General features: G+C 41.1%; 1 protein-coding gene across 1 annotated transcript in view; it reads left to right on the top strand.

Moving 5' to 3' along the window:
- Window positions 1-17,234, top strand: part of PHACTR1 (phosphatase and actin regulator 1) — a gene marked incomplete at both ends in the record, with an annotated part of 292,048 nt that overhangs the window by 246,244 nt on the left and 28,570 nt on the right. The window contains 2 exons of the mRNA XM_084206533.1: window positions 3,925-4,133; window positions 5,802-5,958. Of these exons, the coding sequence (XP_084062659.1) occupies window positions 3,925-4,133; window positions 5,802-5,958 (366 nt within the window). The remainder of the gene's footprint in view (window positions 1-3,924; window positions 4,134-5,801; window positions 5,959-17,234) is intronic.

Consider the following 17,234-nt stretch of genomic DNA (forward strand, 5'->3'; position numbering starts at 1 on the left):
ACTGCAAATGACTTTCCCCTTCAGTCCAAAGGGTGTTTGTCAAGCATAAGTAAAACTCTAGATCTGGACATAATTTTTTACCATTGCATTTTAGGAGTTGATGAAAATCTGGTAAGCCCTGCCGCCAAAATACGCAGATTTCATACCCCTAACCGAAATGAATTTGAGAAGAAAGGCCATGCCTCAAAGCTGTGCGTCACAAACAGTGGCTAAGGAAGCCTTAGAGACTCTCTAACGACACCAAAATGTGTCTTTAATTTTGACTTAGTGAGGCAGTTTCTTCATCTGAAACAGCCTGGTTTTCTGCCTTGCCTGTATAATTCTCAGCCTGTCTGGAAAGGTGACAATTAATTTCATTTACTGTGTGGGCTCATGTACAGGAGCAGGCACAGATGAATCCAGGCCTCAGTTGGTTCAATGTACGTACTAAAGAGCTGTTAAGTGGCAATATCTCACTCCAGGCTAGAATTGCCTCTGTGGCAGAGCAGTGAAATATCACTGTGTCCAAAAAGACTGTGTGTGAGACCAGTTCCTCTGGGACACCCAGCTCAGTTCAGACTGTAGATTTATGAAATGAAATGCATTAGACATTGCCACCAGTGTCTTGTAAATCTTACGAAACATATTTGAGTCAGAAAACATTTATCTTCCATAAAACTTGTCAAGAGAATTGCATCTTGTCTAAACATTAGCATTGCCTAAGGATATAAATACTTAATATTTATAGCTCTGCCTTCTCTGTTTCTCACACACATGCCTGTAGTAGAAATGTATATACAGTGGTTTGAAGTTCTTTCAGACCTTTTGTTTTAATTGGTAAGTACATAAAAGTACTGTGGATCTGAAAACATTCTGATAAAAATGTAATCCTCTATTGCAAAATCAAAGGGCCTGGTATGACAGACAAGAAGTGTGCAGGTTTTTCCCACTAGATTTTACAGGAAGTATTTCACTTTTTTTTCTTTTTTTAAAATTTTGTCCGTACCATGAGTCACTCATATGCTTAAACTGTGATTTCTCATTGAAGTATTTTCCCACTAGAACCATTGTAAGCTATAGTGGTGTAACTTTTTTTCTGTTTTGATCATGTAGAGATGATGGAGCAGTAATTGCAAGTTCTTGTACTGGGGAGCTATGAATTGTTCACATCCATGCCTTAAGATCTTCTTAAAACAACTACTTGCTTAACTGTAGCTTTTTTCTCTAATTTTGTTGCAAAACACAAAACTGGTTTAAAATGGGCTTTTTGAAACAATAGTGTGCTTTTTGGTGAATAAAGCTAAAAAATTTTGTGGTGTAGTCACCTGACATTGTGGGAGTTTTGCTAATGACCCAGAGTCATTTATACACAATGGACATATCCAGTGACCTTGATTTGTCCTTTTTAAGTATACTGCAGTACTGCATGTATTTCATAAGTAGTTTGCTTAGACAGCTGACTTAGTCAAATTGCTGTGGAAAGGGCTGATTTTAATCAAGAACAACACAAAACACTAGGAAAAATGAGGAGCTTAAAATAGAAAGTAGTATTATCAAGAAAGTGGATGATTCAGAAAGCTTACAATGAGATGAGAAGCTGCCTATTTCTAGATCACTAGTTCAAATAAAAATCCTCTGTGGTAACTTGTAAATCTTGTTGCCATCTTATATCTGCTCAATAACCTAAATTGATGGATCACTTTGATATCTGCTACCCATAAGGGGACACACCCAGAAGGATTCATCTGTAAGCTACATCCATCCTTCACAGAACAGGGAAGCACCAGATAGTCCTGGATGCTGAACTACTTCTCGCTCCTTTCATTTGTACTTACACTCTGTGTACGTATTGTTTTAAAATTAAATTAATGATCCAGTGGTTGTGTGGTGCAATTGGAAGGTTTTGGGTGGTTTTTTAGCAATGTTAACAGAATTTCACAATATTATGGTTTTTCTCAGAAATTTGATTCCAGGCTTTTGATTTTCCTTCCTTTCCTCTTTAAAAGACTTACTCAAAAATTAGCTTACAGAGAAAACAGATTTAATGAAGTTCATAATATAAAACTTCTGAAAGCATTTCAGTAAATTAAAAGTTAGTTCAAACTTTTTAAAGACTGTAGTGTGTTGATGTGCCATTATGAGAATTCAGTTGATGAATTCTAAAACTGCATTTGGGATGAAGTTTTTTTGTGTCAAAATCATTGAAGTCTGATACAAAAATTTGCAAGCCAGTTTTTCATGAATCTCTCTTTGTGATACAAAACATGGGCTATCACTAAGAAAATTGAGTTTCTCTCTTCAAGGCATCTAGTAAAGCTCTGCATCTCATTATGGGTTAGTCTGCAATAATACATGTTGGAATTAAAAAAATTATTTCTTTGAAGCTGAAGATGATGATAACAGCGTGGTATGGTTTGTTCACAGGATCTGAAGCCTTTTCTTCTCTTTAATCCCTAAGCATATTTGGAGTAGCATTATATCCCTAGAACTACATTTTTAAAAGACTCTCTGGAATGTTATCTGGAAGCCATTTAAGAGTCCATTCTAATTTTTGGGTTAGAAGAAAGCAAAATGTTTCAAGTTGAAGATAGTAGATTCAGTAGATTTCTGTAGAAAAATCTTTAAAGAGAAGAATACATTTTATTCAAGATGCAGAACACCTCTGGTGTTCAGGCTAAAATATTCAAGGGAATTGATGGCACTCGATACTTGTCAGATCCAAGTTTATGTGCCTCAAGGTCAACTTGGCCAGCACATCTGCTTTCACACATATGTTCTTCTGAAAAGTCAAATGGGAGTTTGACATCGAGAGGGTGTCCCACAGGCAAATGTTGCCCATTTTTCATAGAGCTGTTGCATCAGCCAGGACTTCAGAGAGAGGGCAGTTTCTGCTGTCTCACAAATAATCCTGAGCTGCCACCATTTTTGCCTGTCAGTTTCTCATTCTGATTTCATACTGGAAAAGCAACATGAGCTATTTTGATAAAAACTGGTTGGGAAACATGTTTCTGTTCCTGACTTTTCCTTTCACTTTTTGTTTGACTTTGATCTTCACCTCCTCATGTTCCCATTTCCCTACTTGATATGTTATTTGGTAAAGGGCTTTGAATTCGACACATAGGGTAAGATAGTAGCAGTCCTCACCACAGGTCTTAATCTCATAAGATGCTGAAAATAGTCAATCACACCTGTGACAAAAGAAGTATGATGTTAACACCAATTCTGATTGATCTTTAGCGCCTGGCTGGATAAAAAGCTGGGGCAGGACAAGGGATATCATCATGTGCACCCCCAATATATAACTGTGCCATTAGCAAACAAACCCCCCAGGTTTTAGCTTCTTCCCTGGTTACTCTCACCTGCTCCCAAAGTCTCTTTCCTCCAAGCCCAGTTTCACACGCTCGCTCCCCTGCACGTCAGAGAGTTGTGCACTTGCCATCCCCTCAAGTCACTCATCACTAGTGCAAGCCACTGGTTTTACCTCTGCCTTTCTGCAATTATCCCCTACAGTCCATCCTTCCTTCCTCCCAGTCTTACTCCACCTGGTGCACTCAGGTGAGACATTTTCTCCTTGCTGCCTGCACACCAGTGGAAAGGGCACACAGGCTGAAGGCATGCTTACCACTGAGTAGCTGATGCTTACTGCTCTGAGTAGCAGCTGGTCACTAAGTGTTTGCCACAGATCTTTACTGCTTCATCCTGGCTGACAGTATTTCTGCTTGCTTGCCATTCTAACTCTCCCTTTTAAGTGTTGTACCCTAAATCTAACAAGTACTCAGTTTAAGCCCTTTAGATGTCTTGCTGGTCTTGAAAATCTTTCTGTTCTCATTTCTTCTCAAAAAGGGATGAAAGACCATTACTTTCCTATATACAGCAAGAGAAGCAACTCTGCCCTTCATTGAGCTGTTTCCTTTAGTTTATTTATTTGCTTTTCTTTCCCAACAGCTCTGGTTTACACACAAGTGACAGTGTTGCAAAAGCAGGACCTTCAGGCCTTCCAGACATGAGACAAGTGCCAACTGTTGTGATCGAATGCGATGACAATAAAGAAAATGTGCCTCATGAAACTGACTATGAAGATTCTTCTTGCCTTTATCCAAGGCAGGAAGAGGAAGAAGAGGAAGATGAAGAGGAGGATAACTCATTATTTACAAGTAAGACTCATTCCATTTTTCCTTTCTCACTTATTTAATTTTTACCCTGAACTCACAATACACAGAGGAAACACAAGGCCTGTGTATTTTCTTTCTTGAGAGTGGCATTTTCATCTCTCAGGGCTTGACTACATGGAGATGTTAATCCAAAATAACAAACAGTATGAATTATAGAGATTTCACTAATAGTTATGAATCCCTGTCTCAGTAGTGCTCAGACTAAACTCAAGTCACAGGTTTGGGCTTATATTGGTTCAGTTAAAAACTGGCTTTTGGATTCACTTTCCCAAATGCCCTTTGTGAAGAGAAGCCCTGCCTTTGGCTTAAGTCAAGATCATCTCAATAGTTGCTTCAGGAGGATGAAATAAGTGCCCCACACAGTGAATCAGAGCTTTTATATACAGTCAATAGTAAATCATTTTGGAATCATAAATGCTTTGAAAGGAGTCACAATCAGAGGATTGGGCTCAGATAAGAAGAGGTTAATTGATAACCAGATGTCCTGGTTTAGGGCAATTTTGGTAGAAAAACCTCTAAAGGGCTTTCCTCTAGAAAAACAAATCGAATTGGCCCCTCCCCCAACAAACTCCATTCTTCTTCTCTCCCCCCTTTGCTCTCAGAAGAAGTCTTAAAGGTGCAAAACTTATTATCCAGCTAAACAGAACAGACTGGGGATACAAGCCAATCATATAGCCAACCCAAGACACCATATTGCAATTACAGACTGGGAAAGGACCTGTGGCCTTCCTGACCTCTGGAAGGAAACACAATTCCTGCCTCAGTGGGGCATTGTAGGACTGTCCCATGAAGAAAAGATACAGTACTTCATGTATGACAACTGCTTGTCATCTTAGACATTGAAGTTCCAGGCCCTTGCCTTTCTTTTCTTCTGAAAACTGGAAGCAGTACAATCAAACAACATCCCTTTTAAAACACACAGAAAGAAGATTCTAAACCAGGCATATTTCATCTCCTCATCACCACATCTTACTCTGCAAGTGAAATTAAGCAGTATTTGCTCTTATGCTAAGAACAGAACTGCACTATCTCACACTCTCCTGACTAACTCTCATGTGTCTCTCTGTGTCTGTCTTCTTGCTCAAACTGCTTTGGACACAAGCCTAAGAAAGCAAATTTGAGCCATAAAAGGCCACTGGTTTTTAGCGTCTATGCCACTGCCGCTGCCCTGGAAGCAGTTAGTTCATGTCTATAGAGATTTGTGCTGCTTCTGATTCCTTCTATTGCTGGCTGGGATGTCTTGATATTGCAGGAGACATTCAGATAGCCCTTTCTTTTGACATGCTATAGCTCTCCTGCCTGCCCAGATTCTGAGGTTGAATTTTTCATTCCATTATTTGGAAATACCATGCTAGAGAAAGCTACAGATGCTACTAGCAATTCTGAAACAAGCCCTTCTTCTCCATGCCCCTCTATGGAGCAATATATTAATTTGTATTTCCTCTATACCTACCAATTTCAGTTTTTCCTTATTATGATAGGAATTGAGGTTAATTGAGCATGTGAAGTTAATGACACCCCTTTTCCCACAGTCTATACCAGTGTAAAGGAGAGCCTCATATCCTCCCTTGGCTAGTACTTCTTTGCCAGGTGCATGCTGTAATGAAATGATGACACCTCTTTTGGCAGAACCTCTCCTCTCTCCCACAGGCCCCCTGGCAAGGAAACTCTGCAGGAAGGACTCTTTAGCAATCAAACTCAGCAACAGGCCTTCCAAGCGAGAGCTGGAGGAAAAGAACATCCTCCCCATGCAGACTGATGAAGAGAGGCTTGAACTTAGGCAGCAGATTGGGACAAAGCTAACAAGGTAAGAGACAAACATGTTTTTAACTCTTGCTTTTGGAAATAAATGGTGGGATGTAGTTTTTTAGTCTTTAAACATTTGAGATCTGTTTGGTTACAATGTTCAAGAGCAAAAGCCATGGAGAGGAAAAAAATGGTTCTATATGTTATTTGTGGTCCAATAAAGCTTCCCATATAACTGCCCATTTCATTTTCCTGGCATATGCTATGGGAACTTTGGTTAAGTATCAGCATGAGCTACGTGAATTTGGTTCTTGTTGGTACATCACTGGAAAATGTTCAGCTTTGATAACATTTCAGACTGTAGCTGTAGGTGCCTATTTATAAGCTATTTCTTTGGCCAAAGGTCACAGGTATAACTTTCTCTTCTGATGGCATCACCTGTGAGTAATTAAGACTTTTCCTGGTGCAAAATAGTTTGTCCTTCAGTACTTGCCTTCATTGGGTCAGGTTGGACAGATTTACCCTGTCTAGACACTTTCCTCTTCCTAACAGTGTTACTCACCAGCTGTTCTGGTTTTCTGTATTGAATAGGGTGTAAAGGGGTGGCCATTAAATGTGGAGGATTTCTGACAAGAATTACTAAACTGAGGTCAAACAGAACTGTCTAAGAAACTTCCATGTGCATGCCATGATTTCTGCAATCAATTGAATCCTCTTAGGTTGTCAGTTTGGTAGTATGCAGAGCTGATGAATGCTGTTAGTTGCTCTCCAGTGAGAAAACCACAAGGAGATTACCAACCAGTTGTTGGGAATTTTCTTGCACTTTTTTATTTTGGGGGTGGGTGGATAAAGGAGAAACACTGCTACTGTGTCTTGGGGACAGGAAGAATAGGAGCTCATGATAAATACCACTTTCAGTATTTTATTTATTTTTCTTTCATGGCCTTGTTTATCACCTCCTTGGAATAACCTAACCACACCTTTCCAAACTGTCTTTGAAAGTTTTTGTGCTAGATCATGTTCAGCCTACTCCAAATCCTGTCTAATTTTTCAGTATTCTTGTTGAGGGCAAGCAAGCCCAAAATATGTAAGTTAGTGCTGCACTGTTGCTGGTACTGAGATTTTTCAGTTCAGTCTTTATTCAGCTTTATTCCAACCTTGTTAATTTGTAGCTGCACTGGAGCTCTGGGTCCTCAGCATCCTAAAAAACTCACTTCCTCTCAAACCAGGACACTCCCAAAGAACAGCACAGGGTAGCAAGGTCCCAGTGCTTATATGATTAAATTTGAACCCTGTTGAAGCATCTGAAGAATTTAAATTTTTGTCGCTCGCTGCTTGACCTTGCAATGACATTGAACAGCATTTCCACTATCTTGCCTGTTTGCCTAAATTACTTCGGTCTTTCTGAAGTTTTCCAGCTATGGCTGATGAAGGAAAGTAGTGTCATTTACAAACACTGATTCTGCACAGCTCACTGTGCACCAGATCTTTTTCATTATAAGTATTTTATTTTTCACTTATCCAAAACCAGCTTTTCTCCTCGCTAAACAGTATTTTTTCAGCAAATGCCTCTTTAACAAGGAAACTATTTTTAGCTGTATGCGAAGCCCTTCCTGTGTAAGCCCCATATTCTCATAATGTTTTTTGTTTCCCCAGTTGTATCTCTGCTAATCTGACTTTAATAGTTTGAGCTATAATGCCTGATCTTGTCTTCTAATATAGCTAGGACTTAGGGGCAATCACAAATCATTCAAATAACTAAATCTGTGTACATATGAGTTCAAAAAATAGCTGAGCTGAATGAAACTGCTGTTTCATTCCTGCTATATCAGTGTAACATCACTGAAAATGGTAGAATTTCACAAGCCTTAACTAGAGTGATATAGTTGCCAGTCTGACCTTTTAATTACTACTATTTACAACTTAGTATCTCATCCTTTCGAGTAGTTGAAAACAATCAAGAAATACGAGGAGAAAACTATTTTGCTCAAATCTAATATGTAAGAAGCCACAGGCATTTCAGCAGCAAAAAGGAAAGGTGCTTGTCTTACCAGTGCTCTGTATCTAAATGTGATATATCCATGTGCACAAACTGATGAATATGAGATTAAAATAGAATATTTCAATTTGGACAGTATTTCCTTGCTGTCCAGACTTTATTACTGAATCCATCCTTTGCTGTTGCTTGATAATTGTCACACAGTGATGCAAATGCCAAGCAAAATTAAAGTAGTGTAGCATTTATAGTCCTTAGAGAAGATGCTAGATGCAGACTATAATTGCAGCTGGCAATTTTGGATTTCAGAGGGATTTGTACTGCTCCACCAATGGTTCCCTAGGGTTTAAAATATCCAGCCAATCAAATCACATATGCTACTTACAGAAGTAAAAAATGCAGAATAAAAACTTCAGTATATAGTTATTGTCTGTAATGGATCAATTAATTTTCACCAAGAGGCTGATTAGGATACTTCAGTATTTATGCATAATCCTCACAGTATTTAGTTTGGAAGAGCTCATTGGCTGCCACATTTGGCAGATCAGAATTTAGTACTATAAAGAGAATGTCTTTTTCAAAGATGCCTTATCCAGGCATATTGAGATTGGCCACTGACATATTGTGTGGGACCAAAATCATCCCAGGTGCAGTTCCTCCAGCCTTATTAGAGTTGCACTGGGAATCAGTTTGGCTCAGAAAGGTCTGTTCAGATCCTGTTTAAATGTAGCTTGGAACCTCTGAACCTCCTGTTATTCCCAGAAAATTGTTATGACTTCAGTGTTACATCAGCCAACTGGAAGAGAGACTCCAGAGCAGAATTCAGTGTTTCCCATGCTGGGAGAATAGTGCCTTGACTTACACCAGGCCAGCTGTAAGGGTGAGGCTGCAGGGACTGCATCTTATAGAAGGACCTGGCCCACTACACACCTTGGTGTTCTCAGAGCCATGAGAGAAATTCTTTGTGCCTGTCATAAAGCACTTCACAGGAATGTTGTGCTTCCCTGGTCTGTACCCTGTATCATGGCTCAGCACATGCAGACCCCTGCAAAAATGGAGCTTCTTGCCCGAGGTGGCAAAATATGTCCTAGAAAATGCAGGAAATTCCACATCATATGAATTCCAGCCACATGAGCAGGCCAGTGCACCATAAACCATTTCTGAGGAGTCCTTACATAGCAATTATGGCAATTGATTACAGCAATTAATTAGAAGACCTCTTCCTCTAGCCAAACCAGAATGGATTGCTCCAAAATGTGACATCTCCTATGAAACAAAGAACAAAAATAGTGAATTAAGATGCAGAACTCTCAGCTCAAAACCACATGTGGCATGGGGATAGGAAATGGATGCTGGAGATCATGTTCTTGGCTGCTAAAATCCCTTACAAATCCATTATCTTCTACTCTGAAATGCAAACCTTCTGTGCTAAGTAAATCTTTAAGTGAGGATGGTGTTCTTTTTTTTTCTCCTGTTCAGCTTCTCCCAAATTTCTCCTCTATTTTATCCCTCTGGTGCCTGTGCAGCTTCACAGCTGCTCAAAAGTGTGCATGTGTGAATGTAAGACAGAAAGGAGAACACAGGAGGAAAAACAGCACTCTGAAAGTTAACAGGGAGAGGGAAGGAAAAGGCAGATGTCTCTGTTCTGCCTGTCTCGCTGGCTGCGTTGGACCTGCTGGGAAGCACAGGTTCCCTGTTATTCCAGTTAGAGAAGCAGCCAGGAAGATTTGGATTTAGCTTTCAGTGGCTGTCAGGGTAAGAGGAATGGGATATATCCAGGCTGTGACAGTGAGCTTGGAGGTTTCCCTGAGGCAATGATAAAGGCCTGTCAGGAAGCCCTGATGAAAAGGAGGGCCAGCGCTGTTGGGTGATGGACAGTAGAACTGCACATCTCCCAGAGACTGCAAGAATGTCCCATGGCACTGAGACAGGTGCTTCAGTGCTAGTCCTTGCACTTCTGTTTCCCACAGAATCATAATGGTGGTCATAAGAGACCCCACAGACTTTCTCAATCAACACATTTAGTAAACACAAGAGCCCTTCACAGGGCTCCTGTCCCAGCGTCTTTGAAGTCGCTGTTACAAACACCAGACTTTGCACTTTCTTGGAATGGGAAGACCTGGCTTCTTTGTGTGTCTTTCACAAAATCTTCTCCCATACTCTGAGAACATGTGTCTTTAGGCTGACTGATCTGACACACATCCTACAAGGAAGGCTTTCTAAAGCATTCAACTATTTTTGAGTCTCATAACTCACCAGGTGGCTTCTCCCACCTGCTGGAACTGGATGATCTAATGGCACAAAATGTCCGGTAATCCAGAGTGCTATCATCATGTTAGTAATCAATGTCAAGGGAACTTCTTGATATTCACAGTATTATTACTGGTCAGCATAATGTCTGATTAGAACACTCCTACCCACTGTCTGCAGATCTGGAGGCAGAGGAGACACATAAAGGCTGTCTACTGGCAGTAGTGCTTGTCAGGGGACTGCTGCCCTTCACTGGAAGGTGCCACAGGCACACCAGTAAGATTTTGCAATCCAATGAGTTTGTGCTCTGCTGCTGCCAAAAGCTGTTAGTTGTAGGGGTCATATTTATCATGCCCAGTGTGAAAGCAGAGATGAGGTGGGGGAGTACCCTCCTGCACATTAGCTAACTAGTAAAATGAGAAACAAATGAAGAAGAGAGTAACAAACTGCCTATTGTCTCTTTCCTGACTTTGAGAGATGCTCTTCTGATTGCTCGACTGAATCCTTTGTGTGTCACTATATATATGTTCTGCTGGCTTTAAAGCTGCCCGATATACAGTAGTGCTCTGCATTGTTTTTTGTGTAGCCCTAGATTTATTCACTACAGTATCTTATGGGGTACTGTCCTTACACCAGCAAGTGGAAAATCGTGATCTGGAGCAATATAAATAGTATATTGCAAGGATCATGAGGCAGTAATCACAGAGACTCTCTCTGTGTGCATATGGCTGTAAATAAGTACACTTGAGATTTGGACATGCACACCTGCTAGATATGTTTTTATAGTTCCATTGATGTTTTGGAAATAGTACTGGGATGTCTGTGACTGAGAAACGCAGCATGAGAAGTCATTAAACTTTATGGAATGGCAGCTTTGACAGATGGCAGTCACCTACTACCGTGTTGAGAAAGGTAATCTACACATTCCCTGGTCAATACCACGGATTCCTCAGCTGTTTGCTGCTTAGAAACAGAAATCCTGTGATTGAATGAAGTTGGTGAATTCCCACAAGTATAAAAAATTGTCATTGATTTTTAAAATGTCATGAGGCTGCTGTGAGGTTTTTGGACTCGTTCATATCAGATACTAGAAAGAAGGGTAGAAAAATTGGGCAGTTTGGGAAGAGGATTGGACTGTCAGCATCACCATGAAGGTGGCAAATATTACCAGTACTGAGGAAGGGTCAGTCTGCAAGGCTTGCACAGTCATCAAAATGCACAGCAGTTCCTTCAGAGGTCTGAGGGGACTGAATAGTTTGAAGCAATCATTTTTATTTACTACAATTTAGTCTGTGAAGAGATTCAGCTTTTTGAAATGGTTAATTCTTTAAGCAGTGTTGCAGTCCTACTAGGGAAGGGTTTATTCAGCCAGTGGATGGCAGCGTGATGGATCCCGTTGAGCATGGCTGAATCTCCTCGTGGCTGCTCCCCATCCGGTGCTGTGGAGGGCATTTTGCACCCTCCCTATCTCCGAGTCATTTAGGGATAAAAAGAATGGGCAGACAGCAGGATTAGGCTTTATTCAAAGACCTCATTTTGTTGGGTAACGTGAAATAATTTCTTCCTAATTACGTTTGACGTCTGCAATTCTCACGCTTATTGTTCGCTTCCACTAATGAGAGAAAAGCAAGTGCCTAAAGAAAGAGCTCATCCCTGACGGCAGCACGCACGCGCGGGTGTGTGTGGAGCTTGCCTCTTCACATGCAGGGTGCTGGGGATAAATCACACGGAAAATGGGATTGTGGTAAACAAGCTCATATAAATCCTGGATTAGGGACGATGTGACAGCACTAGATACATGAATGGCGGTGATGGAGAAAAGCTGCAAAGGGCTGAGCCTCAGTTTTAGCTGCAGCGGTACCTAGGGAGATTGGTAGTTTTTCCTTTTTAGTTTAGCTCTTCATTTGCAGAAACCCCAAGGGAGCTATTGAAATTGCCCTTAGCATCAGGAGGAAGGCAGGAAAAGCAGGTGATTATTTATGGGTGACGAGCTGAAACTGAGCTACCATTACACATCTGGGCTCAAATGCTGGGAATAAATATTCTGAGCTGAACTGGTCTGGATTCTGTGCATGGGTGCTGATGGGAGATGGGTGTTCACGGCCCTTGTCAGCCCTCTTTTCTGTGATCAATGTCCTGGTGGGCTCTGCTCTGCTGAAAGGAAAGGTGGCTTTATAGTTATAATACTCCGAGAAGGCTGCCTCTTCCACCAGCTTTCCAGCCTCAGGCAAGCCACTGAAAGAGATCCACACGCATATTTATTTATTTGTTTGTTTTCTTGTTTGTTTATTTATTTAAGGTGTGTTGGGGTCTCAAAAAGTACATCCATGCCTATGAACTTTGAACATTGCGTTAGTTGACAAACTCTCATTGACAGCAACACTTGTGTGCTTTCAAAACACCACCCCAATACCAAGATCTCTTTAGACATCTGTCTTTCAGTAGGACAGGATCCTCGTTTCAGAGCATGGTTTGCACTCACCCCTTTATATGAGGAATTTCCATGGCTAACATCATCATTCATCACAGAAAAAGGCATGTCTCACATCATGATGCTATTACTATTGTTTTGATAGTTGATGGTTGTTTTGCATTTCATAGCTAGCAGCATAAGTTTGCTTTGTCTGATAATTTGCTGTGGCAAAAGGTCAGTGGAGCAATCAAGGGATGACAGTGTCACCACAAAACACATCACCTCTACATGCTCCTTGGTCTGGAGAATGAACAGTGTCCTTAACCTTTCCAGCTCCACCTTGGGATGGGATGAAACCCTGCCCCCATCAATTTTGCTCAACTAGGGCCAGCAGATGTTTTGTTATTTATGGAAGCAAAGTCTTGCAGAGTAGATATAGTCTGTCCTTGGGCAGATGTGTCTCTCCCTGTTAGACAATGGAGCTCCAAATGTACAGAGACATTTTATTTATGCTGCTGTAAAGGAGGAGAAACATTGTTCTGAGGAGAGGGATGATTTTAATGGTAGGCAGCAGGGAGTGGCATTTGAGGGCAAGGTCTCCCCAGAGGCATCTGTGTGACCGCTGATGAAATGAAAAGTGTTTTCATCATGTCCAAAGTTAATTTCAATCAGAAATGTCACCAGCCCAGAAAGGAATTTGTTTTTGCTGGGGTCTGTTTCTGCTCTCGTGGAAGCAGGGCAAGTCACACTGCCCTGTCATTGCAACGTCCATTTCTCCCATCCTTTCTCTGAGGAAGTTGAGGCAAAATGCATTAAAGGGTTTACAATTTCCCCTCCATGCTTCCCATACTCTTCAGCCCCCTGACACAGTCTGTATTTGAAGTCTAATTCAGGCTGTCAACACAGCTGAGACAAATATATTAAATCAACCTTAATTTCCTTTGCAGTTTCAGTGGGGTGTGGTATCATTCCTTTTCTGCCCTGAGTTGATTGCAGTTTCGCTTTTAGTTTTCAAACTACTGCCAGCTTTTATATAAGAGGAAGCCACATTTCTCTGCTGGGCAAAATAATTCATGGTGATATAAATAAAGCTTGTGGCAGTAACAGAATAACATATTTTTGTAATAGAAATAGTCTTATTTCTCCAGTAAACAAGAGACCACATGGAGTCTGTGCAGGACTCTCTTTTGAGTAAAAGAATGGCATTAATAAAAACAGGTGAAACAAACACAAGCAGGGAAGTAGCTGCTTCAAAATGTTATATTCTGGCTTTAAAAACACAGGTGGTTTATTTGTTGGGTTTGTCTTTTGCTGGTTAATACTGACAAATTTAGGGCAGCTCCACTAAGAACTAGCTCATAATTTCCTCCTCTAAAAAATCCAACCATGAATCTTCATATTTTGTACCTCCTGATTGTAGGTAGTTAATCACAAGCACAACAGTTGCTTAGCTTGGATGACCTTGTAATTTCTGTAAAGGAAACAAATCAGGTGGGAGTACAAGATAAAAGCAGAGTGGCAGGAATAAATTTCTCTTTATAGTTGGCTGGTTGTAAAATGGAGAAATTGCTCTTTGAACAAAATATTTAACCTCTCTCAGAAGTTACAGTTTGCATTTCCCCTCCACCTCAGTGTATTGTGGCCTATTTAGCAACACATGAGCAGGAGATTTAACCAAGGCAATAATTGTAAAACAGTCAAACATGTATTTAAAAGCTGATCTGAGTCAGGATTTTAAAATTGTGTTTACATAAATGCTCATGTATGTTTCCTGTGGCTATAACTGTGAGTACAAGGAGAGCTGCTAGAGGAGGAAGTCTGAGTTGTGTGCATGGTCATCCCTCTATATCCAGGAACTCTGGAGTTTCACATGCAGGCTATTGTATGTGAGTCAACAGAGGTGACTTTCTGAAGAGGAGTCAATAAGATTTAATGTTTGTGTTTGTTTTGTGTAGGACTAAGTGTCTTTTGGACAAATGTATCAAAAAAGCAATATTGTTACCATTACACCTGGTACAATTAGGTAATGTTAATGTTTTCTCTAAGACGTAGTGTTAACAAAAGGATTGCTTTGAGATGAATTTTGCATATGTGCAGAAAAATTGCAACTAGTCTTTTAGAGGCAGGTTTGGATAAGAATTATGCTGCTGTTTCAATGCATTGGGATTCACAAGCGCTGCATAGACCATATGTGGGAATTAAACTAAGTCCTTAGCCTCAGACCTGACCATGTGAAATTACCATTTGTGTTAATAACTTTAGTGAAGAGGAAGTGTGAGGTATGAGAAATGTGTGAGGAAGAGGAAGTGTGAGTGCGAGAAATGTCTGGTAGATCACATCAATGTGTCTCTAAGCGTGCAGCCTGCAATATTCATTACTTGCCTTTCTGATAATAAATAACAAACCAGCAAACTACAGGGAAAGCACATTAGCACCAAGATTAATTCAGTGACATGGTTCTTCAGTAACATTCCTGAATTCAGGAGGTAGCAACATTACTGGTTAATGAATAATTAATAAAATAAGCATTCAATATATTGTATTTGCTCAATGAGCAAGCATCTATAATGTCTGGCTAGACTATTTATCCTGCAGAATATTGGAGTTTTTCAGCATGCTGGAAAAGTCTTCAAGATTTCCTTTATTGCAGTAATCAAGACAGAAATGGTCTTCCTGCCTCCCTGCAATCAGCTGGCTTTGATTTAAAAGCCTTGCAAGCAGGGACCTTGATCTCGAACATCAGAGGCTGCAAAGGAGCCAGCCTGCTTCTTCACTGGGAGCAGGCATGGCTCCTGGACCAGGGCCCTGTCCCTTCTACAAGCTCAGGGACATCAATTACCTGGTGGGCTGGCAGATGGCACCTTGGGTGCACCCAGACCAGTTAGGGGAGCATTCAGGGAGGTCACAGATTCATGTCACCAGAGAATGGTTTGGCTTGGAAGGGACCTTGAAGACTAGCTGATTTTAATTTCCCTGCTACAGGCTGAGACACCTCCCACTAGACCAGGGTGTTCAAAGCCCCATCCAACCTGACCTTGAACACTTCCCAGGATAGGGCATTCACCACTTTTCTGGAGAATTTGTTTCAGTGCCTCACCATCTCCACAGCAAATAATTTTTTCCTAATATCTTATCTAAACCCTCTCTCTGTCAGTTAAATGCCATTTCCCCATTGTCCTGTGACAATGCTCTTGTGAAAAGTCCCTCTCCATCTCTCTTGTGGGCCCCTTTAAGGTACTGGAAGGCTGCTCTGTGTAAAGTGTGAGTAAACTCCCTCCTTGGGAGCCCCTCACAGAAGGTGCAGAGAAAGATCTCTGGTCATCTTCCATGAAGGTGTTTTCATAGCCCCATCAGCTGGCCCACCTCCAGTTAAGCCTGCAAACAGCATGGGAATCTGAAAGCTCCTTCAGCCTCTGGCTGCACTGGGAAGTTGGATTACCCAAACTGTGCTCCAGTTCTGGCTTTCCCAGAGCACCCTGTGCCACTATACAAGGACTTCCCTGGCCTGGGGAAGCTTTAATATTCAAGAGTCAGCTAAAAAAGAAAGAGAGCAGGCAGCCCCTCTGAGAGGAAGTGGTTTGTTTGGAGATGCACATCAGTCTCCAAGTGCAGAGAAACTTCTGTCACAAGAGTTTGGTGCCTTTACATCTCTCCATCATGGGATTCCCCAACTGATCCCTAAACCTCCCTCTGCTACTTTCAGGAAAAGGAGTGGCTGATATTCCAAAGCCAGAACATCCCCTGAGACTCTACCTTTTTCTGGTTAACAACTGAGAGTAAATGCCTGCTGTCCTTCACCCTCAGGTTGTGCCAGAACCATTCACCCTTCCCTTGTTTGGGCAGACATAAAAGATAAGATGGGCAGACCTGGGCAATTGCAAGCATTATAGAGCCATGGTATATTCCACCGTCCATTTCATCTTCCCCTTCAGACTAGACTAGCAATGAAAGTCTAATACTCTACTGCAGTTAAAAGAACTGCCAATATTTTGCACTGCACTGTTTAATGCCAGAAAAGGGCTCCATCATGTTTGCTAATATGACATGACAGATTAAAAAAGACTAGGGTGGAAAGGTGATCTTTGCCTCTGAAAACCATCATATAGGACACTCTTTTGGGAGGCACTTTTATTTCCCTTTGTCTTGATTTCCCTTTTATTTCCCTTTGCCTTGTCCCTAATTCTTCTCTTCAGAGTCTTTATTCTGTCTTATTTCTGACTGTATTTCAGTAATGCAAGTAGCCCCTGCCACCCCACCTTGGTTCAAGGTGTTGTGCAGCACTTGGCCTGAGTCTGAAGGATTTTGGAGCAGATATCAAAACAGTGATGGGGAAATGCAAAGCATCAGTAGAGGAATACCAGGCATGACAATTCACTTGTCTCAGCATCCTTCCTGATGGTTGCACACTTGACTGCCTCAGATTTGATTTTCCCACCTGCCCATCACTGTACCTTGCCTTTCTCTCAGTTCTGTGCACTTGTCACTAGTCATGTCATGTTTTAACAATTAGGGCGTGTGTTAAAATCTTCCAGAGAGCAGTGCTGCCTCACTATTCAGCATAAAATTATAAATGAAAGGATGAACTTGACCCAGCATTACTGAAGATTCGGTGCCATCCTTATTTTTTTTAATATTTCTTTGACTGATTGAGTCAGCTGGGAGAAGAGCTCAAAGACAA

The sequence above is a fragment of the Fringilla coelebs genome (assembly GCF_963513975.1).
Source record: "Fringilla coelebs genome assembly, chromosome: 1".
Classification (NCBI taxonomy): domain Eukaryota; kingdom Metazoa; phylum Chordata; class Aves; order Passeriformes; family Fringillidae; genus Fringilla; species Fringilla coelebs.